General features: G+C 39.0%; 1 protein-coding gene across 1 annotated transcript; it reads right to left on the reverse strand.

Annotated features, from left to right (window-relative positions):
- Window positions 1–15809: 15809 nt before the first annotated feature.
- On the reverse strand, window positions 15810–18344 carry LOC127640664 (transmembrane protein 60-like). The gene is made up of 2 exons (XM_052123354.1): window positions 18200–18344; window positions 15810–16764 (listed from the first exon to the last, which is right to left on the reverse strand). Exon 2 carries the CDS (start codon window positions 16725–16727, stop codon window positions 16323–16325), a length of 405 nt encoding a protein of 134 aa, XP_051979314.1. The 5' UTR covers window positions 16728–16764; window positions 18200–18344; the 3' UTR covers window positions 15810–16322.
- Between the last annotated feature and the right edge of the window lie 1906 nt (window positions 18345–20250).

The following is a 20250-nucleotide window of genomic DNA, read 5'->3' on the forward strand; positions in this document are numbered from 1 at the left end:
ATTGTGTGTTTTCACCCCCTGTGGTTATCCTTTACTGCTTATGTTGGGTTATACAGTTTGCCATGAGAACAAATATCACATACAGTCTTTTTTTTTAGATCCTCTCACATCCGTCAGTATCAACGTTTATTTTTAGTGAAGCTGTGGCACTGTACGCCTTCCGTAGACACATTATGTACTGTACCTCAGGTTCAGTCTCCAAAGATAACATTGATTGTGTTTTAACAAGGATCAAAGTGACAAGTTACCAGCAACAAGCAATTTGTCCACGAAACTGATGTGCAACATCAGAATAAATTTTTTTGCCCATCAGAAGTTAGTTTATGTTTAGTTTTCCATGCGAACTAAAATGCTAACAAAACAATGAGCTGCAAATACTGTGTTGTGAGATTGGATCATAGCTTTTCGTCAGTAGTGCCAATTTTGACTTTATATCGAAATAGATGGATCAGAGAACAAATTCAGACATTAATATGTTTTGTATTGGCTAATCACCGTACTCCTAGCATGAAGACAATTTTCGCTTCACTTACTTTGCTGCAGGCATATGTTTTAAATAACTGCTGACACAATGCAAACGTGTGTCATGTTTTATTCACTTGAATTCATAGTAATAGTGTTACAGACAAGTTTCTGGTCTTTAAAGGGATAATCACCCAAAAATGAAAAATGTGGTCATCATTTACTCATGTACCATACATTTTTGAAGTTTTATTTTTTGGGTGAACTGTTACTTTAATAACAAGGAAATATTTTGGCCATTACTATCTGGGCTCACATGCCATGCATCTGGCATTACACCATTTGATTTTGGCTTGTATATGTTACATAACAATATAAGTGATTTCAGACTTTCGTGTGGATGACCAGGTGGCACCCTGCTCAAATGAACAAGGTTTAAATTGATTAGGCTATGTCTACATTAATCCGGATACATTTGAAAACGGCGTTTTCATTTCAAAACGCTCTCCGTCCACACTAGCGTTTTCCAAATGTTGCTCGTCCACGCTGAGACGTATGAAACGCTGAAATCATGCGGGAAATCCCTGTTGCAAGTACAGTCTGAAACGCAATTGGGTCATTCTACGAAAATGGTGGCTTTCCTGTCCCAGCCTTAATCACCAGGAAAAACACTTAAAAGTGTCAGATAACGACACAAAATATCTGTTTTTTTTTTTTTTAATTTAAGTGTTTTATTGTTAATAAAACATATGTAAGACAGTTATATTGAAAAGCAATTTTTTTATATATATTGTAGAATTCGGTCAGTACCATGAAATTGGCTTGTCCCTCGGGTCAGGAGTCGTTGTTTAGTGACATATTTTGAGTTAAAAAATATTTTTTTCTCCCCCTTTAAATGTCATAATACAAATGAAAGTAGTATAGTTATTTAGTGGACTACTTAAAAAACTAAAATATCAACTAAATGTTACAAGGAATAGCTGTCCCTCAATTTCATGTCACTGGTGTTACAATTTATAAAAAACACCACTTTGATTAAATGCAACATCCTTGCCAACTTCTTCCAGGGTCAAAGGTTCATTGGAGGCGTGGCTGTTTTGAAAAGCACATGGTGAGTGTTCACTCTCTCTTCATCTTTTAGCAATTTGATAAATAATTTGATAATTTCATGCGAGGACTTAAGATGCGTCACTGGTGTTCTACAGTTTATAGTAAGGGGAAAGGAAATTTGATTAAAATAATTGTTCAAATTGCATGTTTAAGTGATTTATTTACAATTTAAGAAGTGTAGTTTGAGCTACTGTGGCCGCCATCTTAGATATCCCATCTTGTCTGCAGATTTGTCACTGGTGTTATCGTCACTGGTGTTACTGTTGCTGCTGGTAACACCAGTGACATGACGATAACACCAGTGACAATCAATAACACCACTAACATTTTTCTCGACATAAGATTTCATAAAAGCCTCAACAATTATATTAATAAAGACTTATTAGCATTTTATTACTGTTTCAATATTGTACAAACATAATGTGGCTTTCCTTTTGACAGATATGGCGAAATTAAGTGCTGCTGAAAAGCAAAAACTCTACAGACAGCGCAGGGACACTGACCCAGACCGCAGAGCAGCCTACCTTAAAAAGAAACAACAGACAAACATATATTCCATACAAAATGTTCATATCAGCACTGTTGGAAAAACAGATTTAGTTTGTGTTCAATGTTAGTGTTTCTAATGTTCTAGTGGATATGATTTATTTTTGTATGACAAAGTTGTGTTATAAGACACATTTTAGTCAATATGGCTTCATCGTTCGGTCTTAATCTGACCAATAACCTTAATTTTATGAAATCTGAAATTATTTGTAATGTAAAATATTACTAATAAATTTATAAAAATTTGTTTGAAATAATCTTAAGTTATGTCATTGGTTTCACATTGCGTCACTGGTGTTACATTGCGTCACTGGTGTTACTGCATGGCATGTATTGGTGTTCTGGCATCAGAGTAGCCCAGTTTCTAGATTATGGTTTTTGTATCTACCTAACTGTTGCTGCATTCATTAGTAAGCATTTTAAGGACATGATCATTCAATTTTGATCACTCAACCTCAAATATTTCTAATGTTACAACAAAAAACACAATGGTAGAAATAAAAAATGTCACACAATAGAACTTTACACATACCTGTTTAAAGTAAATTATTACTAATCGAAGACAATTTCTTAATATTACATTAACCTTTTCTGTCTTTGATTATGTATGAAAATTAAATAGTCAAATTACATTCTGGAAAGCCTGAATTGTCATCTAAAATATAGGTAACACCAGTGACAAAAAGGCAGCACAAGCAATTTTTTATGTAATGTAGTAAAAATATCAAAATACATTAAGCTGTCATTTAAGTTGATTTATAATGTTAAGAGGTTAACTATTATCTGACTATAAGTTTTGGTATAAAAAAAAAGAATTACATTTTTTAAAAGTTGTCTGTACAAAAAGCCACCATTTTCATAGAATGACCCAATTGTCGCCGGACACCCATTCCGAGTAAACTTCCCTTCGCCTTTTAAGGAACGCAATGCGATGTACAACGTAACAATTATTTTTTAACCATGCTATCAAAGTGAGTATCAAGTACAACAGAACCGCTAAAACACGGGCCGCCATCTTGATTGTTTTGGTTGGATTGATCAAATGAATTCGTCACATGACAACATCATCATTTTCAGATATGTCTGTTTCACAGTCCACACTACAACGTAAAACGTATCGGTTACCTAACGTAACCTCGGTTCTCTCTAGATGAGGGAATGAGTATTGCGTAAGCTAGCTTACGCTACGGGAAAGATTCATCTTTTCTGAGATATTGAAGCCAAAAAATTATCCTTAATTTTTGTATCCATTGTCAACGCAGTGCGGCAGCTGCAGACCTTGAGCGGGCTAGCTAGCGAGCTCATAGGTTGCTCTGCGGCAACTGCTGCTGCCTATAGACGAGCTTGGGCGAACTCGCATCCAATGAGAGGCGTCCGAGCGCTCACTGCATCAAAGCCCGCCAAAATGGGCGTGACTAGAGTGCATATAAGTGTAGTTCGTAGGCTGGAACCCTGGTTTTCATTGACTGAAGCGAAAAGTCGCTCGTGGCGTGAGCACGGCCGGCTACGCAATAATCGTTCCCTCATCTAGAGAGAACCGAGGTTACGTTAGGTAACCGATACGTTCTCTTACGAGAGGTTCTCTCGTATTGCGTAAGCTAGCTTACGCTACAGGAACCCATTGTCAAAGCCGTGCGCGCCAAGCATCCACTGTATGAGCCCCAGGGAATTAAGGGGGTACCCGGGGGAGCCCTTATGAGTGGGGAAAAAATATTTGGCCGGCAAGAATGCGAGTCATTGATTGTGTAATACATAAGCACATAGTGGGAAGGGAACGACAGAGCGGCGGTGCCGGTCTGTGTGGAATGTGTCCCATCAGTGCAGCTCACCAGGGGAGCTGTAGCGTATTAAACCGCTAGTAGTTTTGCCTGCAGAGCGGGCACTTCCATATTGTAAAATCTGACAAAGGTGGAGGGGGAAGTCCATCCCGCTGCCACACAGATGTTGTGAATGGAAATCCCGCTGGACCATGCCCACGAGGATGCCATGCCTCTAGTGGAGTGAGCCCTAATGCCCAACGGGCATGGCAGGTCTTTTGACGCGTATGCAGCAGCAATAGCGTCCACTATCCATCTAGATAGTGTCTGTTTCGAGGTGGCGAGACCTTTGGTGCGCCCTCCGAACGAAACGAAAAGCTGCTCAGAGCGTCTGAAAGTGGCGGAGCGCGCAGTATACAATCTCAGTGCTCTGACCGGGCAAAGGAGATTGGCGTCGCGTTCGCTATCGGGTGCTGGCAGCGCCGATAGGGAAATGACCTGTGCTCTGAAAGGAGTACCGATCACCTTGGGAACATAGCCGTGTCTAGGCTTTAAAATGACCTTGGAGTCACTTGGTCCAAACTCAAAACACGCAGCTCTGACAGACACTGACAGACAGACACACTGACAGACACAGCGCGTGAAGGTCTCCCACATGTTTGACTGATGACAGGGCAGTCAGAAAAACGTTTTTGAGTGAAAGGTATTTCAAATCCACGGATTGAAGTGGTTCGAAAGGGGGGGCTTTCATAGTTTCGAGAACTATAGAAAGATCCCAGATAGGAACCGATGGGGGGTGCGGGGGGTTCATCCTTCTAGCTCCCCTGAGGAAGCGGATGACCAGCTCGTTTTTACCCCATGACTGGCCGTGCAGGGATTCAGCGAACGCCACAACGGCCGCCACATACAATTTGAGCGTGGATGGGGATCTGCCCTTATCCAGCAGCTCTTGTAGAAATACGAGCAGCGACGACACCCCACATGTCCGCGGGTCCAGGTCTCTGTCGGTGCACCACTTTGAGAACACAGACCATTTTGACGCATAGAGTCTTCTCGTGGAAGGGGCTCTAGCGTGTATGATGGTGTTTATTACTCCTTCTGGCAGAGCGACGGGTAGTCGTTGATCACCCACGCATGCAGCGCCCAGCGCTCTGGGTGGGGATGCCCGATTGTGCCTTGAGCTTGAGAGAGGAGATCTGCTCTCACTGGGATGGGCCACGGCGCTGTCAGTGACAGCTGCGTAAGCTCCGGGAACCATGTCTGATTCTCCCAACGCGGGGCTATGAGGAGCACCGAGTGACGCATTTCCCTGATCCTCTGCATTACCTGTGGCAATAGCGAGACGGGAGGGAAGGCGTAAAGCGGGCGTCTGGGCCAGTCCTGGGCCAGCGGCCCTCGCTTCGAGAAAAATATTGGGCAGTGAGAGTTCTCTTTGGACGCTAAAGAGGTCTATCTCTGCTCTGCCGAATAGGTGCCATAACGTCTGGACTGTTTGAGCGTGCAGGGACCATTCCCCTGGGGGAATATTGTCTCTGGACAGTCTGTCCGGGCCGTCGTTCAGGTGGCCTGGTACGTGCGTCGCCCTCAGCGAGCGCAGGTGGCACTGGGACCAACTCAGTATGCGTTTCGTCAGATGGAAGAGGTTCCTGGATCTGACACCGCCCTGACGGTTTAGGTAGGATACCACAGATCTGTTGTCCGAACGGACCAGGACGTGGTGACCCTGAATGACCGGGAGAAAGCGCACGAGTGCGTACTCGACCGCTATCATTTCCAGGCAATTTATGTGAAGGAGCTTTTCCTGAACTGACCATAGGCCGAAAACCGGAGAGCCCTCGCAGGCCGCGCCCCAACCCGTGTTGGACGCGTCTGTCGAGATGACTTTTCGGCGAGATACAGCTCCCATTGTCACTCCCCGCTGATACCATTCGGCCACTGTCCAGGGCTGCAGAGCTGATATACAGGTCTGAGTCACCTTGATGGGCTGGCGGCCTGTGGCCCAAGCCCGGCGAGACGCGCGGGTGTTTAACCAATGCTGAAGCGGGCACATGTGCAGTAAACCCAGCTGAAGTACTGCTGCGGCTGAGGCCATGTAACCTAGCAGTCTCTGGAATTTCTTCAGAGGCGTGAGGCTGTTCATCTGAAAATATGCGGCTAGTGAGGGTGAAAACGATGCTCGAGGGAGAGGCTCCGGCGAGGCAGTCGCTTCAACCACAGTTTCCGGCAGCCTTTGGGAGCGGTGCTTCTTTCTGCGCGGCGGAATGTAAGGCGGCGCGGCGGCTTCTGCTTTGAGCGCTTCGAGTCGAGCCCGCAGGGTCGACATCGGTAGCTCCTCGCAGAAATCGCATCCGCCCTCAGTGAGGGCAAGCTCTGCGTGTCCCAGTCCCAGGCAGAGAGCGCAGATGATGTGGCGGTCTCCGGTGCTGAGAAGGGCGCGACATGAGGCGCAAGTGGAACGAGGCATCTTGAAAAAGACGCTCGTACTCTTTTGTGAATAGTTCGTAAGAACTAGCTTGCTGAATAAAAAGGATACGTCGTCGGATGGCGTAGCTCGCAGGATGGCTGAAGGTGGCTGAGACGGCCGGCTTCTTCTAGCGCTGTCCACGCTTGCTTGATGCCCCTCGAACGGCTTCCAGGTCAGCGATGCGAAGAGCTTCGCTGAAGAGATGAAAATCAGGGTTCCAGCCTACGAACTATGCTTATATGCACTCTAGTCACGCCCATTTTGGCGGGCTTTGATGCAGTGAGCGCGCGGACGCCTCTCATTGGATGCGAGTTCGCCCAAGCTCGTCTATAGGCTGCAGCAGTTGCCGCAGAGCAACCTATGAGCTCGCTAGCTAGCCCGCTCAAGGTCTGCAGCTGCCGCACTGCGTTGACAATGGATACAAAAATTAAGGATAATTTTTTGGCTTCAATATCTCAGAAAAGATTAATCTTTCCCGTAGCGTAAGTTAGCTTACGCAATACGAGAGAACCTCTCGTAAGAGAAACGGCATTTTTAAATTTATCCACTTTGGAGTGCGTTTTCAAAAAGCTCAGTTTTCGCTGACAGAAACGGAGAGAAAAAGATCTGCTGAACACAATCAAAGATTTTTAGAAGTATTTCTCATTCCTTTTGGTCCATAATGTAAGTGAACTGGTGCCAAAATCTGGATGCTCCAAAATTCACATAAGGGCAAAATAAAATAACTCCATATATTCTGAAGTAATAAGTGTGGGTGATAAACAGATCAATATTTAAGTCTTTTCTTTTTTTTAACTATAAATTCTCCTCCCTGCTCAATAAAGTTCCACTTTACTTTCACTCTCTCTCTCATTCTCTTTCTGTTTTTGATGATTTACATCCTTCTTGCATGTCACCCCCTAATGGGCAGGATTGCGAATTTAGACAAAAAATTATTTAAAGGTGTATGTAACAATATTTGCCTCTTTTTTTTTTTTTTTGCCAATGTGACAACGGCTTGTAATGCAATTTAAAAAATGAGCCCTTCCCGGACTTCCTAGGTTGCCTATTAAAGCCTGTAGACTGATTTTCATGCGAAGGGAGCGGGTTGCTTTTGCCGGGAAAATCCAAAGAATGTCACTTTTATGCGCACTCCCGAGAGCCTTGCCTCAGTGCTTTTCTTCCGCTATTCAACAACGAAAACAAACTGCAACACAAGGTAAAGTTATCTTGGAACCCAGCAAATGTCCGACTCCCAGCACAACACCGACTCCTACACAAACTCAGAGTAAGCTAAAAAAAACAAAAACATTTATCTACTGAATCCCATCTGGATTTGCGGGAACATGATCGTGGTCGAGAGAAAACTAGAGTGAACATCAGCTGGGCATTTGATTCCAGGAGGGACCTTCCTTCGGTTTTGGGGATCAAAACCGACCCTGAATTGGCATTCTGCTTATTGGACAGGTAAACTTACCTAACTGCTAATCATGTGAAATAAAGTGTCATAAGGACTGATCTGTGTAATTTAGCTAACTTGATCTTGCTTGCTAACACTGATGAATTGCAAGCTAACTTGTTTCATAACTTTCAAATAATTTCAACAATCTTCTCTTTATACTAAAAGTCAGGTATGCTGATTCACAGTAACTGACATAAACAATGCTAATCTGTAATTATTCAGCAAGGTAAACTACAATATCACATGAAATGAATGCTAGACAATGTTCAAGATAATGCAAAAAGCTCCATTCATTAGTGTAACAACATGGTTATATAGAAAATATTTACAATCTATTATTATAAAACAATAGCGTATCAATATATCAAAATGTCAGTTGTGATGGAATCACATCGATACTGAATTGTCAACATATTTACAATATACAGTCTATTTTATGAACAGCTTCTGTCATCATCCACCAAATTTAGCTAACAGCTATTGATAAAGCTGGCTAGCTAGCTAATGCTAGGCTATCGTATAAATGCAGTCAATGTATCAAAGTGATCACTTCAAACTGCAGTCTCTCATAGTCAGACCTATATCCACATTTTGTTTTAGCCCTGTTCCAGCACTGGAGAGTCAAATATATTGTACAGTCTCAAGTTTATAGTAAAACAATCATAACTGTCATAACTAACTAATATTAATTATGCTATATCATATGTCTGCATGCCAGTGAATTACAATTAGTCTCTTTGTACGTTACGTCATTGTTTTGGTCGATGCTCGCTAGCGTCCCTATGGAGTGTGCTTTTGCTAATCAGTATGAGCATGTAAACAGTGGACGAATCATATATTTGCACATATTCTTGTGACAGGTGATAGGACAGCAAATGTTTCTGATATCCAAATATGACTGACAATTAACCAAGTAATGCATATTTATTTGTTTCAGTTGATTGACAAAGGAACTACCCTACAAGAATTCACTAATTTGTCATTGACGACGGCATCACAACACTATTTTACGCCAATGCCAGACTAGCTTGCTTGTTGTTAATCTTAATGGAGTGCTATTACCTAAGTTAGTCTGGCTGTATTGAGATGTTTTAATAGTGATTTAATTTCACAACAGTGACAAACAATGCCGACGCTTATGGCAAACACTTTCGTTGGCTGTCACCAATGAAGGCAGGTCAGGGAGATGTGGATGCTGCTCCGCAGGGCGTTTGATTTGTGTGCGTTAACTGCGGTGGCTGTGACAAGGGAAGTTGAAGAGGAAGGGGCAAGGGCTTGTGCGGTCTCGTAGAATTAGAACTCAAATGCAGTTGTCAGGCATTACAACATACTTTTAATTAAGAATTGATGCCATTGGCCAAATTTTTAATCTAAAATTATTTTAAAAAATGTCTTGCGAAAAGGGCACTTATCTAGCCAGAGGCCAAAAGGACAGGTGCTTGAGAACCACCTGGGGTCTGTCTGTGCACGTGTGTGATTGTGAGGACCTACAGAGCTGAAATATTCTTCTAAATATCTTAATTGTTGTTCTGCAGAAGAAAGAAAGTCATACTCATCTGGGATGGCATGAGGGTGAGTAAATCATGAGAGAATTTGAATTTTTGGGTGAACTATCCCTTTAAATGTAGATCATGGCTGTTCTTTTATCACAGTGTAGCCCATAACCAATACCACTTTGATACAAAGTTGCTGAATGGCTGGTGCTAATGAGGTACTTGAACCCAACTGGCGGTCAAATGTTTATGTATGCCGGTTTATGGAAAAATCACAATGTTAACATAGACATTAACACTGCCATTGGGCTGAACCATCCGATTTCAGACAGTGACATCATAACGGGCAACACACAGAAACAGTACCCATAAATGGTAAGGTTTTTCTCATTAGTGCTATTAAAACTGTGAGTTGGCTTGTTCAACATTACCGCTAAGCACTATAAAAATTGTGAAGTCGGTACTTGAGAGACACTCAATTCTTTTTGGACACAGGTTGAAATTGGACAGGCAGAGGCAGCCAAATAATTAATCGACTTTAACTCACTGAATGCAAGGACTGAGAGGAACATTTTAAGCAATGGACAGTCAAAGTCGCTTGGTTCAAACAGATCTAGTGAGCCCCACCCTTGTCCCAGCTGTGAAGAGAAAATCCACAGATAGTCCAGGGTGTATGGCCAGCAAGACTGAATCACTTGTTGTAGGCCAGGTATCGAGGAGAACATCAACACCCAGTTCAATATCTCCACCCAAAAGTGGAGAGGAGGAGGGGTTAAACATTCTCACTTTGAACAGCAAAAGGAACAGTTCTGTTCAAAACTGTTCATCTCAGGCAGAGGCATAAATGGCACTAGCATGATAAAACAAAGCTACATATGGAAAAGGCCAACTTTTCAAACTGAGCCAACCTTAAACAATCTAAATAGAGGCTTCAAGCTAAGAAGAGCACAGCGACTCAATTAATCAGACCTGTTGGGGCAACATCTACTATAAAAACAGGATCAGAATGAAGAAACTAAAACACCATCCAGGTGATGCGGGGCAAACGTATTGGAAAATCACAGGTTGACCATCACCAATATAGAGTAAAAATATCTACATGGGAGACAGACTCATCATGGATGTGACATACTCGATTTGGATACTGTTAAACACAGTAAGAACTGTTCTTGAGAACACAGCAATGATAAAAAAGATGCTGAATGGTACAGAGAATCAAATCAAAGAGGATCTAAAAGACTCTCTACATAACAGGGCATCAAATTCACCTACTGGTGTCGAAGAATGCAAGCAATTCAGCGTAGAATCTGCTGCCAAACAGCCTACAACCCGTAATGGGGCTCCATTTGATTCTGAAAGCGGTAAGGAATTCTTAAAGCAATCACATTTTGCCAATGTTTGACGAAGCACAGAGCAAGCTAAGAACCCTGCTGAAAAAAACTCCTGCTTAAGCCAGCCTCAAGGCCTAAGTTCACTTCCATTTGCCACTATGTCTTGCACACAGTGCGTGTGACACAAATTTCGTCATCAGCACTGTACGCATGGGCTGTCCGCATACAATCCAGTTTTTTTTTAGAGACAGTATACACCTGTGAGCATCACATGAACATGCACCTGGCTTTGACTGTACTAAAGAGTACAACAAAGCAGTCGTAGAGCACATAGGTTGAACCCGTCTGTATGGGCTCATGGTCAAGAGTTTATTTTGAAAGACTGAGCTTGCGCAAGACAGAACGGCACGTGGAAATGTTAAGTATACCCTGGCCTTAAGCTGGTCAGCAAGCTGGAATCCCCGCCTGACCAGCTCAAAAGTGTCCCTCTAAAACCAGCCAATAGGCCAGCAAACTATCTTAGGCTGGTTTAACCTGCTTTTATTGTAGCAGAGAAACCATCTTGTTTATTTAAGGTTGCTGTCCAATTTGCAAGAATATTTATGGCTTATTCACATCTCGTGTAATTATCTAGGCATGCTAAAAATTTTACAGTATGGCAGCAGTGCCTGCTTATTTGACACAAAGCTTGCAGTACTGTGGAATGACACAAGCAATATTACTTTTTGTATAGATTATTTACAATGTTTCAGAGTTCAAACAGGGACAAAACTAAATTAAAATTCAGGTAAAAATGACCCAGACTATTATTCTCAGAAAATAATATTATCCGAAATTAACCCAAACACATGTTCTGTATCTCTATGACTATGACCCTTCACTATATATATTGGTGCTGGACAGGATTCCAAGAATTCTCTTTACAAAGGATCAATGTAGGATGCTGCAGGAAATGGATCCTCATCTGAGAAACAGATGTTGTGGTTTTTGTGAGATGTGAATAGAGAGGGAGAGGACCAGCTGTAGGCCTTTCCTGTTTGTGCATCAGGATGTGGTATCTTTATTGAGTATGAGAAAAGGCATACTAGGTTTAGTATCATGCATACTAGGTTTAGTATCATGTTGTGCCCAATTGGATGAGACTGTATTTTGACCCAAAGTAAACACTTGAAACCGCGGATAAATAAATCCAGGTGGTTTTACACTATGCATACAACATTCTTATAATGTGTAAAAGATTCAGCAATAATGAAAAACATCTTTTGCATTGTTTCTAAAATGAAACCCTGAGTGCTAGGCAGAATGACAGCGAGGCAAACTTTCTGTCTGATATCTGCAGAAGAAAATCATATGGGTTTGGAACAACTATGTAAAACCTTCTCTGATTGTAATAGGGTTAAAGTTGTTCATTGTAATAGCATGTTTATCAACAGAGGCGGATGTAACTCATTTTTATTGCCCACAGAAAAAAGATCTACACAGGACTGTGCTGACTATGTTTTGAAAACACGAAAGAATGGCATACACAGTCATGCCACAATCAAAAAAATAGCACATTCCATGTCTTCTGTAACATGGGAACTCCGGTGGTGGATGGACCTTGATTCAGCATCGATCTGATGGCAGCACAAGTTTCAATCGCACATGCGAGTACAAGAGGGGATTTGGTGAACTAACGGGCCAGTTTTGGCTCGGCAATGACAAGATCCACTGGCTAAGATGAAAAACATGTAATTGCGAATAGAATTAGTAGACTTTAAAGGGATCAAAGAATATGCCCATTATAACCACTTTTATGTGGCCAATGAGAGCCAACAATTCCGTCTGTCAATTGGTGGTTATTCCGGTACAGCTGGTAATGCCATGAAGTTCAGTAAGGAGTACAATCATGACCAGAAGCTCTTCAGCACTCAAGACAGGGACAATGACCAGTATCCCTGTGGAAACTGTGGAGCATATTACAGTTCAGGCTGGTGGTTTGAGCATGCATGTCAGCCAACTTAAATGGAAAATATTACCACACAGATTACAAAGGGGTACGTAATGGGATATTTTGGGGCACCTGGATCAATATTACAATGGAGTATTACCCAACAAATGACAGAATGATGATTAGACATAAAAACTATGTAAACTAAAACCTACTAATATTAAGAACTACCAAGAAAAATAATCTAAAGATAAAAAATAATCCATAATTAAAATGTGTACAACAGATAATAAAATACATTTTTATGTCTATACAACATATGAGTGTAAACTGCTCTCTCATGTTTTGAAAAATATTGCAGTGCATAAAACATAAATCACCCTGTGCTCTTTACAGATTATGCATAGTGTTTCATATTTTTCATGTAGCAAATTGTATTTTTTATTCACTTAAAAACTATAATGTTTAAGTTTGGGCCATTTCATGATTGTGTTTACGTGGATATGCTACTTTTAATGTGATCATCACTATTTGTTATGTTTTAACAGTTGACTTTTACTGCTGTGTATGTAAATGTCTCTGTAACATTTTATTTTTCTAATATTTTCATTTGGAATTTGATAAGCTCTATTGTTGATTAATTACACTTAGAACCATTCTTGATTAAATTATATTTTCAAACACTGTAAAGAACTATTTAAGCCACCCAAAATATATTTTGTTCAGACAACACTTTCTTGGAGGAAACTTCAAATTTAGTAAATGGTGAGAGAGATTTTTGTTTACTTATACTGAATTAATCAATCAAAAAAAATTATAATACATAATATAAACCCTGGACACTTCAGATGTTAAATATATTTCAAGTAATTTGACTGCAATTAATAAATACAATTTGAATGATTGTCTTTGGTTCAATATACATTTTATTATTAACAATGTAAGTATTGATTCTTGTATAAAAAAACTGAATGAACTATATATATATATATACAGGGTTGGAAGGGTTTCTTTCCACTAAAATTACAGAAAGCTACAGATTATAGAATACATGTAGTAAATTGTAATTTGTAACATATTCTGTTAGATTACTCAAGGTCAGTAATGTATTCTAAATACTTTGGATTACTTCTTCAGCACTGGTAGATTTTTTCACTTGTTGTGACTATAAAAATACAGTACAGTAAGACCAAATACACATGTTAAAAATACATTCTCTGAAAAACCTAAATATCTTATGCAGTGTTGTTTCTAAAACAAGATCAATTAAATTGATCTTGTTTTAAGGATTCTTTTATATTTTTACAGGAAAACAATACAAAAATTATTATCAAGAATATGATTTTTCCCCTAATATCAAAGTTCTTACTAGAAAAAAATAAATTATGATCCAACGTGAATTTTCTTGATTAAAAATATGATTGTGTCTGGTGACATGTACATGTAAAATGGCTACAAATAGCATTTGAGCTTAGCGTAAATGTAACACATCATAAGAAAGTGTTTCACTGCTGTTCAAATGCACTTTGTATTGCATCATTTATATGTATAAATGTTTTCCATCTGAAAGGACAAAATATTAAATGAAACAAATGACAATAAAATGCAAAGTAATCTCTTCAGTAATCAAAATACTCTTTGAATGTAACTGTATTCTAATTACCAATTATTTAAATTGTAACTGTAGTGGATTACAGTTACTTATATTTTGAATACATATTCCTGTTACATGTATTCTGTTACTCCCAAACCCTGTATCTATCTATCTATCTATCTATCTATCTATCTATCTATCTATCTATCTATCTATCTATCTATCTATCTATCTACACAGAATCAACTTTAACCCCCATTATTTCCCCCTCCCCAACCCCATCCTGTCCCTCAACAAACATCCCTGTGGTCAAAGCCAAAATGACACCATGCACACATACTGAATAAATACCCTGCCCAGTTCGGAGAACCATTCTTGAAATGAAGGAGCACCAATTGACTTCCGTCCTCTAAGAAATATTTGCCTATCAATCATTACACTCATTTGGACCCAGCTTTATGTATATTTGTCACATACTTTAATAACTGCCTCATCACCCAATATACATAATCTGGGGCAGAATGAAATTTGAGTATCTAAAACCTCACAGATGAAATTCTAGACTCTTAACCAGAATTCTTGAATCTTAGCAAGAATTCTCTATGGACTATGTGTCCATCCTCCATCTGACATTGCCAGGAGGTAGATGTGTCTTTTAAAAGAATCTATAGGGAGTCCAATAAACCATGCAAAATATTAAACCGAATAAGGCATTCCCTTGCATCCCTAGACATAGTTCTGAAATTTTTTAAATATTATTTCCCACTCCCCATCCTCCAATACCAAGTGCAAATCTCTTTCCCATAACCTCTCAAGAGCAGTTAAGGCCCCATCACCAAGACTCTGAATCAACAATGTATAATGCACTGATGCTTTATGCCCCTTTCCAAAGGCTGTGAGCACCATACAGAGGGTATCTGCAGCTTTAGGGGGTTGTGTACTACCACCTAAAATAGTAGAAAGTAGATAGCGCAACTGTAAATACCTGAAAAACTGAGACCTAGAAATCCCAAATTGCTGTGGTATATTTTCAAATGATCTCAAAGCTCCGCTTTCATAAAGGTCACCAATTGTAGCAACAGCCCTCTCAATCCATTCTTTCCAGCAAAAAGGGGGACTTGTTAATTCACAATTTGGGGTTCACCATATGCTTGAAAGATTTAGGTAAGTATATAAAAATGTAACGTATGTGAAACCTTTGTCCATACTCAATGTAAGTGTGAAATAATGGGATGCATTTTTACTTGATAGAAAGACTTTGCAATGCCTCAATCAACATTTGCAACAAATGTTAATTACCACAAAAAATAACTTTGACTCGTTTATTTAAAAAACAACTAAAGTTGGCTACATTACGGCACTTACATTAGAAGTGAATGGGGCCAGTCCAAAAACACACTGAAAAAGTTTAGCCATAAGACGCAAACATTTGTCTCACATGATTTGAATGCGTTAAATTTGTTTTCAAACCTTATCTGTTTAAGTCATATCCAATATTATAACTTCACTGTCTTGACGACACAATGCCTGTAAATTGAGCTAAACTTTTCTTGACACTGGAAAATTCCTTTAACTTTCTGCATAATTAATTTGTTTTGCAACCTACTGGACAACTGCTAATCGTCAATATTCTTGGAAACAACATGGTTGAAAATAGCGCTTATGTAAATGAGAACAGTTGTTTAAAGGTAAGGATTTTATAATTTTTATGTTTTTAATTGTTTACACACTCTCACACAAGATACAGTTTATTATTTGTGTATGATAAATAAATGCAGATTTCGAAATATACACTATTAAACATATATTTTTTATTAGGACACCATGTTGTGTTACAGTACTAGTTGTAAATAACAGTGTGTAAGCAGCATCATGTTAGAGGTATGCTAGAGGTTTTTCTAAAATGTAATAAAATATTCTAAGCAATATTCACAATCAGTCATTTCTGTCACCTGAGAGAAAACTCACCACCATCATGAACATGTAAAGTATAGGCTAATCAGCATTGTCAACCTGAAAGAAAAAAGCAATTCCTGAAAAAGAGCTTTAAAAGCTGACTGTACATTCTTATTTGTCCATTCCATATTCCATTCTTAATGGACACCATGCACTTTCTAGATGATTCCTCCTTATCAATCCATACAATAAATGACTAATGTTGACTCTTGAAATTCAAATAGTACCGTTCATACATTCAGTCTCTTCTGAAGTGAAAAACATTGTACCCCAGCTCCACCATGGCACCGATAAGCAGCGCCCATAGAGGGATGCAAACCAAGCTAAATAAGATGTCCATTAGATGTTGCAACTTTGCACAGAGCATCAGACAGAATGTTAGTTTAAGCAGCATGGCCACAAGGTACCACACCCGCTTCTTCAAGTTCTCCGCTCCATTGCGAGGGTCGAACCCCGGCTTGCAACGGCCTGCCATTTTGACAATGAGCATGAGCAGGAGTATGAGATCAAAGGTCCAGACAGGAAGGAAGATAAGAAACCAGTTCCAGGGGATTTTCTCATCCAGCTTTAGGACCAGCATTATGAGGAAGATAAGTGTGAAGATCCATGTGAGGAAAACTCTCTGGGCAAGGGACATGTTCATTGGTAGAGCTGGCCTAAGGGCACAGCAATGAACTGACCTGAGAGCAGGACAACACAGAACACACATCAATTACCATCAGATACATTAAGATGCTTTTTTGTGAAAAAAGAGACAGTACAGAAGTGTAAACGCACTGTCCCACTGCTTAAAAGGAATATTCCAGGATCAGTACCAGTTAAGATCAATCAAAAGCATTTGTGGCATAATGTTGATTATCCCAAAAATAAAAAATCAACTTGTCCCTCCTTTTATTTAAATAAGCACAAATCGTGAGGCACTTACAATGGGAGTGAATGGGGACAATATTTGGAGGGTTGAAAGGCAGAAATGTGAAGCTTATAATTTTATAAAAGCACTTGTGTGGAATAATGAAGGCCTCTTTCAAAGGCTGTGTCTATAGGAATGAGTTTCCTGTCTCTGTACCCTCACATACCCCACGTAGCTCAAACATATATGTTATACCCATATAGGGTAAAGAATAATTTTATTGGTGGGGGTCCAATGGAATGTGGTTTTTCTGGACCATATAACGAAGTGCCGAACAATAAACGTGGAAGTATTTGATAGCACTGGGTCTCTGTGTCATTTTTTCTTCCCTCAGCTGAGCCGCATCGAGACGGGGATTGCAGATAAAGAAAAATAAATTAAATACTTTGAATGACAAATATATAATATATATATATATATATATATATATATATATATATATATATATATATATATATATATATATATATATTCTCTAACAGATTGCATTAATTATTCTGTTAAACTTGTGTATTATTTAAGATGTTAAATTATTTTAATCGTCGTTTACCAGGATTACGCTATTAACAGTGTTACGTTGTCATGGCAACATAGTTGTAAAATAGGATATAACTTTACACAGAAAAGATTAGTCAGTGATATTATCACGTTAAATCATGTTAATACATATTGTTTACTCCTTGAAGCTATACTTCCATTGTACGTGCCTCAATGTAACCCCGATTTTTGCTTTTTAATAAAAGCAGCAAATCGAAATACATTTTTGTGGTAATCAATATTATGCCACAAATGTTGTCGGTTGAGTTTAACTTGGATTGAACCCCGAATATTCCTTTAACATTAATTTCCTCTAAAATGGTTATTTTAAAGTGAATGAAAATAACAATTCTGACCCTTATAAATTCTCATCCTCATGTTGTTCCAAACCCATGGGAGATGTTAAGATGAATGTTAGCCTTAGTCACCATTTCGTTTCATTGTATCTTTTAGCCATACCATGAAAGTAAACAGTGACTGAAGCTGTCATTCTGCATATATATATATATTCTATCATGACTCCCCTGTCCTGAATTAAACCTATTTTTAAAGGTTGTTACACTACTAGCAATAAACTAGCTGTGATGCTGGACGGGATGGTTCTATCTCTATTAAGACAACACAACGGGATCAAACCCGTATTTAACGCAGTTGACAGATAAGCTTACCCAGGATAAAGACAATCCGGCAGATGTTTCAGTCAGAGAGATGTCTGATAAATGCAAAACCTTTTTAAATGACAGTGTACAATTTGAACACAGCTACAGCTCAATACGTTTTCAAAACAACTAGACGTCACGTGAAAGATTAACTTGAAGTGCGCAGCGCCGTCTACCGGGCAGGAGGATGAATCATACTAACAATTATATGTTATAAAGTATTTAGTCATTAGTAATTAAGTTTAGTAATTAGTAATTCAAGTAATAATAACACCTTGTTCACTTTTAATTTATATAGGAATCTTCATATCAGATTACTGGTAAAATGAATGCCAATAATTTGCATGTGATTTGCACGCATTGTTAAAGTGGCTGAGCTGAAATAAGAGCACTCGCGCAAAGTCTGTCAAATATTGACTAATATTATCTAATACTGAAAATATAGCGATGCATTTAAATTATTAATAGTAAAGTGTTAATAAAAGCTCTACAACAGTGCTACTTTTTTGTTGTTACCCATGTTGATGGTGGCAGCCATGTCCTGCACACCTGCGCAAGGATCCTGCTGAAAATGAATTAGGCTATAAAGTGTATGGTTGCAAAATTTATTGTTTAGTGTGTTTTTGATTAATATGAAAGATGACGTAATTCTGGAATCAATGACGTAATACACAATCAATAACATGGTTTTGTTTTCCCACAATGAAAACACATTTTAGGCTATAGGCCTACCTTTTTTTTTTTTTTTTTTTAAATCTCCTTTGCATATTTAATACAATTTACCCTTTTGTAGTTTTGTAATTTTAAAACATTAAAGGGATAGTTCACCCAAAAATGAAAATTATCTCATCATTTTCGCACCGCATGCCATCCCAGATGTGTATGACTTTCTTTCTTCTGCTCAACGCAAATATTTTTTGAAGGATATCTCAACTCTGTAGGTCCTCACATGATGAAAGTGAATGGGAACAAACATTTTGAATCTCTAAAAAGTATAATGCCAGTCAAAAAGTAATCCACAAGACTCCAGTGTTTAATCTATATCTTCAGAAGCAATGTGATAGGTGTGGGTGAGAAACAGATAAGTCATTTTTTAGTATGAATTCTCCTCCCTGCTAAATAGGTGACGATACTCATGAAGAATGCGAATCGCAAAACCACAAGAATAATGTGAAATTGGAGATTGATTAATGAAAATGACTTTGTATTGATCTGTTTCTTACCTACACCTATCATATCGATTTGAAGGACATGGATTTAACCACTGGAGTCTGATGGATTACTTCAATGCTGTCTTTATGTGCTTTTTTGAGCTTCCAAGTTTTGGTCACCATTCACTTGTATTGTGGACCTACAGAGAGAAATATTCTTCTAAAAATGTTTGTTTGTGTTCTGCAGAAAAAAGCAAGTCACACACATCTGGAATAGCATGAGGGTGAGTAAATCATGAGAGAATTTTCATTTTTGGTTGAACTATTCCTCTGATCCGCAGTGCCACAACCCAAAAGTAAACTCGATTTCTTCGTCCAGCCACAAGATAGCACTGTTTCATTGTCTTGAATGGTTGAACAGCTTCTATCGGCCTCTATCGAGTTGCAAGCTGATCTTCACAATTAGCGAGGATTAGTGATGATTAATCAGCACTTTAAAGACTGCAAATTAATCGCTATCTCTACAAATGGAAATGGAATCCTAGTTCAATTTCGGCGTAGGCCTACCATTATGTAAATGCATTGTAGTTTTGCTCTTTTATAAACTTGATATGTAAGAGCAGACATTTTTACACTAGAATGAAACAAAAATTTAATTTTTCAGATTTCTCTTAGGTCAAAGCCACACACCTGTACTAAAATCCACTAATATCCAACATATTACATACACAATAGCCTATTTTCTAAAATACCCTTTAGGATACAAAAAAAAAAAAAGGGTGAATTGATAAAACACAAAGGGCCACATGCATGCTGAATCAGTTAATGAGCTTATTACCCTTTGCAAATATCCTGTTGTGGCTGCCATTACCAAATGCTTAAGGGGATGTCAGGACAAAAAAGCCAGAT

The sequence above is a fragment of the Xyrauchen texanus genome, chromosome 49 (assembly GCF_025860055.1).
Source record: "Xyrauchen texanus isolate HMW12.3.18 chromosome 49, RBS_HiC_50CHRs, whole genome shotgun sequence".
NCBI lineage: Eukaryota > Metazoa > Chordata > Actinopteri > Cypriniformes > Catostomidae > Xyrauchen > Xyrauchen texanus.